This window comes from Strongylocentrotus purpuratus, unplaced genomic scaffold, assembly GCF_000002235.5.
Source record: "Strongylocentrotus purpuratus isolate Spur 01 unplaced genomic scaffold, Spur_5.0 spur5_scaffold_21, whole genome shotgun sequence".
Taxonomy (NCBI): Eukaryota; Metazoa; Echinodermata; class Echinoidea; order Camarodonta; family Strongylocentrotidae; genus Strongylocentrotus; species Strongylocentrotus purpuratus.
Genome location: NW_022145607.1, coordinates 12,926,879 through 12,933,883, shown reverse-complemented (window position 1 = coordinate 12,933,883; position 7,005 = coordinate 12,926,879). Strand labels below are relative to the sequence as shown.

The 7,005-nt window shown below is 39.6% G+C and overlaps 1 protein-coding gene across 2 annotated transcripts in view; it reads right to left on the bottom strand.

Annotated features, from left to right (window-relative positions):
* Positions 1-4,531: 4,531 nt before the first annotated feature.
* Positions 4,532-7,005, bottom strand: part of LOC582001 (DNA topoisomerase 2-alpha) — a 32,701-nt gene continuing 30,227 nt past the window's right edge. The window contains exons 32-33 of one of the 2 annotated variants that reach the window (XM_030994986.1): positions 6,627-6,709; positions 4,532-6,274 (exon numbers count right to left, since the gene is read on the bottom strand). In XM_030994986.1, coding sequence (XP_030850846.1) covers positions 6,098-6,274; positions 6,627-6,709 — 260 coding nt within the window. In that variant the 3' untranslated portion in view covers positions 4,532-6,097. The remainder of the gene's footprint in view (positions 6,275-6,626; positions 6,710-7,005) is intronic. The other variant, XM_030994987.1, reaches the window with a different exon arrangement.

Below are 7,005 nucleotides of genomic sequence, written 5' to 3'. Positions count from 1 at the left end.
CAACATCAATGCTCTCTCTGTGGAGTTATTTCGGTACGATTACAGATGAAATCTATACATGTAAAGCGAATATAATTGAGAAAATATACATTAGCAAGTGCAATTGATGGAGCCAGGCGCGTACGCAGGGGGGGGGGGGGATTGGGGCTCGAACCCCCCCCCCCTCAATTTCTTTTTTTGTGTGTGTTTTTTTTTTTAAATTGTGCAAATGGGTGACCAAAAAAGGTGACCCTACCCCCCCCCCCCCCCCCCCAAACGGAACGAAATATCGATCGGCCGAATTTTCAAATTTATGGACAAAGTTTTTTTTTTAATGCCCCCCCCCCTCGCTTATTCAGCGGCTGCCTGAGTCGTTGCGAAATTTTCGGCTCGATTTTCAAATTTTAACCCCTCCCCCCCCCCCCCCCCTTCGAAAAAATCCTGCGTACGCGCCTGGATGGAGCATATGTTAAGGTCGATGGAGCACATCTCCAACATGAGTCAAACATTATGTAACATCAATTCTCTCTCTGAGGAGCTATTTGGGTGCGATTACAGATGAAATTTATACATATGAAGCGAATATAATTGAGAAAAATATACTTATGTTAGCAGTGAACAGCAGACATTCCGGTAATATTCCTTGCATTTTGATAATGGGGAAAAGTATGATCCTATGGGCACATAAGGCTGAAAATAAACTATCACAATTTTGCTCTCAGGATTTGGCACAATATATCATCAGTAATTTAGATGCACTATTTTCATTGCTTGGGGGCCTGCATATATATTATTGATTTTGGGGAAACCTGAGGTATACGCAGGGCGTCGCTAGACCTTTTTAAGTGGGGGGGGGGGGTGTAGAGGCCAACGATAAACGACAAAACTAGCGACCAATTACCGACAAAATTAAATGTCCAATATCTACAAATTTAACCCTATAACCCCGGGGCCGAAGGCTAAATTGTTTTTCCTATGGACTATCTATAGTACTTGCATATGCGCAAATGGTCATTTTCCTCGACGACATAAATATACGAATTATTTCGTCAACTTAGTCAGCATCATAGCTGATATATTTTAATGCAGGCGCGGAGCTAGGATCTTATTTTAGGGAGGGCGGTAGTGAGCAAGCGAATCACTTAAAGAGCGCTCATTAGGGGGTGTGGGTGATAGGCCTCTTAATTATTAGGAAAAGAAGACGATTTATTGTACCTTCTCGACTGTTAATCCTTGTCTAAATGAGTCCCCCCCCCCCCTCTCGCGCGAAAGCTTTGACGTTTCATTAAATTATTTTGAAAAGAAGACGATTTGCTGTACCATTCTCTACTGTTAATCCTTGTCTGTATTCAGTTTCTCCCCCTCCGGCGCAAAGCGCGAAGTTTTGGCGTTTCATAAAATTATTAGAGAAAGTAGACGATTCGTTGAACCGACAATATACATTCTCACCGACTTCAAACTTCTGCATTGATATAGTACACGAGGATCGAGCAAGAATACCGACACAGCTGACCCGACATAGCAACATATTTACCCGTGTCTTTCTTGCTCCCTCGACGAGACGACTCCACCTAACAACCCCCTTCTCTCTTTTACTCCCACTCCTCCTCTCTCAGGCTCTTACCTCTCCTCTCTCTCCTGTCTTTCACCCCCGTTTCTTTTGTTTCCCTTTCCCTTTTTTTCTTCTTGTTTTTCCCTTTTCTTTCTTTTCCTTTCTTTAATATCTCCTTCCTCTTTTTCTTTTTTCTCTTTCTTTCTTCTCTCTTTCTTTCCTTTCTTTTCCTTTCTTTCCTTTCTTTCCTTTCTCTTCCTTTCTTTCTTCTCTTTTCCTTTTCTTTTTTTCTTCTTTCCCTTTCTCTGTCTTTTTTTCCCTCCCCCTTTTCTCTTTTTTCCCGACGGCAGCGCAATTTTACCGACAATATCCTGACAGGTGGGGGTGTCGCACCCCCCACACCCCCCCCCCCCTTTGGCGACGCCCCTGGGTATACGCCCATGTCACCCGGCCTCCATAGCCACTTCGGGAACGGAGGGACTGCATGCACGTTCCCAAAATCTCCGATAAAGGGGTACTCGTAATACACAAAACAAAATCGGCCCGTATTGACTTTACACACCGGCAGGCACGTAGCCACGGGGGGGGGGGGGGGGGCAAGGGGGGGGGCACGTGCCCACCCCCCCCCCCCAAAAAAAAAAAAATCCAAGATCGGTTGAACTTTTTTAGACCCCTTTTTTTTTTTACCTCGATCGATTACATGTATGTGCCCCCCCCCCCCCCCAAACATCAAACTCTGGCTACGTGCCTACACACCGGACTTAGGGGGTGCTTTCAAAAGCTAGGGAGGTATGCATACGCATCGGAAATGAGTTTTCACCCTTATTTTTTTAAAAACTATGCTGTACCTATTTAAAATGCACATCCTTAGTTTATACTGTACCTATTCAAAATGCCGCATCCTCACAGAATGGAAATATTGCATATGATCATCGTTTAAGCTTACTTATGTCATGTTGACGGGCGATCGATGCTAACGTTAGAATACCAAGCTAATCAATTGCCCTTCGTTCAAGAATATTAAAGCCCACTGCGCTACTTATAGCTACTTGCGCCCTCTATATAACAAACAATGCCTAATCGGTGCCTGTTGGTCCCCGATGATCCTCTTTTTCTTATGGTAATTGAGAGTTGATTTGATGAGATAACCACCTGTCAGTGACCTTGCAGGGAGGTCTAATCCTCCCTGGCCAAACTAGTGCAGAAGGGCTTTAAGGTTCAAACAATGAAGAATATTTCAAACTCATTGAGGCAACTGCTTTTATACATTACCAAATCTTCCAAATGTCATTCGTGTTAAAAAGAGGCATAATTACCATGATGTGGTATGACAAGATGTTTTTGTTATCACACTCATCTCCCCAGAAACAAGAGCTTTTTTAGAGCCCCCTTAACATGTGCCCCTCATTCAAAGCGACTGAGAGCATTTTTCCCCCTTCTATATTGCACGGAATGACCAGAATGACAATATCATTTTGATTTGTGTATGTTGCCTTGTTGCTTGCTTGGGAATTTAAAAGGGACCTAAAAATTGATTTTTTTTTTTTTTCTTTTCTCTTTGCTTGTCAGTGAGTTTCAAATTGTGCCAGAGGCGGTGGAGCATAGTTCAAAGTGGGGGGGGGGGGGCATCCCCCCAAAAAAGGAGCACCTACAAAGGGTAACCCGAGTTAAACAAGAATGTCGAACAAAGGTCAAAGGGGTGTGATAAAAATAAGTTAGAGAAACATAGGGAACAAAAAGTTGACTGTCACCGGGGTGGAGATTATAAAGGTGCAATACGTGTCGCCACTATATACGAGGCAAAAATAATGACCACACTTCACCTTTTACCTCAATCTATTTTGTTTTTTAAATCAGTATCCATCAATCAATTTTAATCTCGCCCAATTAGGACTACATGTGATATTTTTTTTTCTCCATACATGTTTCTTTTTCGGTACCCAAATGATTAATCCTTCTCGCCTCATCTGATCGATTCATCACCGTGATTTTTCATATTTGGCCCCCTCCCCCATGACCGCTCAATTTTGCCTATCTTTTATCACTTTCATTTTGCACTTGACGCCACATACTTTTTTTAGACATTGCCCCCTCCCCCATTGAATTTAAATCAAGGCTCTCTTTTCTATAACTGAAATTTCAATCCATAGGTCCCATTATCCCTCCTCATGCTATCATTTTAGCACAGAAATAATTTCTAATTTCATTTGCCTCCCTCCCCTTTCTCCATTGTGGACCATGTTTGATATGGATGTGTATTTTGCCCTGCCTATACTGTCTTAGAATATTAAATTCCCCCTTTGGCCCCATGGGGCCTCAGTCTCAGAAACATTTTTTTTTTTTAATGGAAAAAAAAAAAAATCTCCATTTATACCTGGGGTGGTATTTTTAAAGATAAACTTTAGTACTGGTAATGCGATTGCATTGTGAAAGAAAAGGTGTGGAAAGGATCAGAAACAGTTGATCATGTAGCATGTAAGTAGTGCACTGCAAGGTTCTGGAGTCATCAAAGTCATAATAAATATGACCGAGTCTTGGTAAAGTAACAAGCACTCACATAGAAAGCTATATATGGGACAACACACATGGTGTCGGGGCTAGTACTACCTTGATTTCCTTGTCTTTCTATGCTCATTACTCAGCCAGTATACATTTTCTTCCAAAATTGTTTAACACATGTCAATTATTTGTAATCGTAAACATTCAGTGTGAGTTTCGTTTGATTCTGTGAGAATTATTAATTTTTTTTTACCAGTACTGGAGTTTATCTTTAAGCATGATTTTATATTCAAACTACATCATGAACATGTTCATGTATTTCATTTATCTGTAGAATATAATCTTTATTCTAAGAAATATCTATATCAGAATATAAATCTCAGATTACCACCCCAGAGCCTACATGAGGATAATTAATGTTTGAATTCTAAAATTCCAGTCCATATCTGCTCCAACTTCCAATTCTTCTCAATAATAAAACAACAAACAACAAAGCAAATGTTCAGTTTGTCTGTTTTATTGACATGGAAGACATCAAACTCATGTTGACATCAAACAATAAAACAGAACACAGTACAATCATTGTACCAACAACGACACATAATGTACATCAATTAGACATGTATTTATAGGACAAGTCTAGATAAATCTTCATGATTTACCTGTGATGAGGCTGAGCAACGATACAAAAACAAGCATTTTCAAATTCATACAGCGCCTTCATATTTCAACATCTACTGAAAATAGTGCTTTAGAGAGTCATTAGAAGGGGAGTATTCCAGTTAGTCAGTATATAGAGCCATGCACATGCTCACCGACTCACGCCATGATAATGTTCACATCTGACTGGATAGTAGGTACCCATTTCTAGACCTGGGTAAAGGGAAGCAATATTGATAGATTGCTCAACAGAAGGACACACAATTCATTACACTTTTGCTGGATAATGTGAATAACAAGCATCATTAGAATGTTCACAGGATGATTACAAAAGTCAACTTCTTTAGCATAATATGCGAAGTAAATAAAAAATGCATATATTGGCATACATGTGCCTAAACAAAGGCTACTAAATAAAAGCATTATATTGTGTCCAGTAAAAAAATTACACGGGGGATCAGGGCGAAATAGTCCCCTTAAATTTGCTTAGAGTTCAATGCAAAACAAATTTTAGAATGTTATTTTCATGCAGACAAGGTTGAAAAGTAGCCCCCAAAAATAGATATTCATTTTTTCCCTGATTGTGTCACCATACAATACATCGATCAGGATGTATAAATCATGAAATTAAATTTCAATTCAGATTTTTGACACGTCTAAGCACATCATTTGATCAAATTTTCTTCACAGACACCACTTTCATACTTTCGAGTCTTCATATACTTCTACAATCACAACTTTTTCCCCTGAAAGTCATGCAAAAGTTACATGTTGGACCGTGCCTTTCTAAATACTTATTTCACTCTGGTTTGGACAAAAATACCAATAGCCACACAGAGACGCTCCTTCCTTTTACATTTCAAGTTTGACTCAGATCCGGCCCAAAGCTACAAGGGTCCATATTTACAAAGAACATTAGCGCTAGTTGCTTTATATCACAATCTCGCTGTACAATATTTACATTGACAAACCATGTCAGACATAAGACTACATTCTATACTATACAATATACATAAATGTACAATGGGAAGACAAAATATTAAGCTCAAGATGTGCAAAAGGTGAACCTAAATTCCTTCTGTGCCTGAGTCAGAGTGGCACGTGGCGCCTGAAAGTGTCAAGTCAAGTGATATGTTTGGACTTGAAAGAGCCAAGTTTATTTTCTTGAAACAGACACAGGTACCTTCATTGTGTGTGGGCAATGCAATGACTTATTGACTCGATATGAACTTGATTTCCATGGGATATATACAATAAGGTATTGAAATTATTCTGGAGTTATTTTTTCCAAAGTCTTGCGATCGTGATTATTTATGGCAACTTTGTAACGACTTGATGTCACAGAAGGAGTAAGATGAGCATTGATTTTTCTCAAAAGTTCAGGTAAAATGGCAACGCTAATGATGATTAATAGTCGCTATCTTCATCCGAGAAGTTGTATTTTACAGTAGCTTTGGCACGACCGGCCCTTTCTCTCTTGGGAGGAGGAACTACGTCATCGCTACTGTCGTCATGGATACGGAATGATGCATCATCGTCGTCATCTGACCAATCAAGAGCCTTCTTCTTGGGCTTTGCTTTTGGCTGAAAACATACAGAAAACAACAGTGTTATAATCTGGTTAGTTACAACGGAATGATTTTATAGTTTGGATTATCTACAACATGGATCTAGGCAGGACCAAGGACAACTTTCACAAAGTCTTTTTTCAATGACTAATGACAAAACTCAGTGACAAATCTGATGATAACCAATCAGAAGCAAGAATTTCCCTAGCTTATAACAAAAACTGTCATTTGTCAATAATGACAAGTATCATGAAATGGGGCCCAGTACTTTTCTTTAATAGTTAACTCATTGAGATATGGGTGTAATACATGTAGTACAGAGATTACAATCCATTACTTCTCAGTATAATTTGTCTTCATAGTCTCACCTTTGCTGGTTTCTTTGCAGCAGTCTTTTTTTTGGGTTTGAAAGCATCATCTGAGTCTGAGGTAGTAGTTGAAGATTTCACAGCTGGAAACAATGCAGGAAAAGGAACTGTCATTACAAGCAAAACATCCCACTGGATCCCACTAGTACACTAAGGCCTAAACAAAGATGGTCAGTCAGTCAGAAATCTTTCTACCACCCCTGCCCCCCCCCCCCCCCCTCTTTGGGCTGAAATGTTTCAGTTTTGAATGCTTTTAAAAAAAAAATGATTAAACATTTTTTTCTCTAAAAAAAAAACGGTTAAAAGCCGACCACAGATATAAGATTTTGGGGTCGGTCACAAAGGGCAATACAACTTTTTTTTTAAGACTTAATCATCA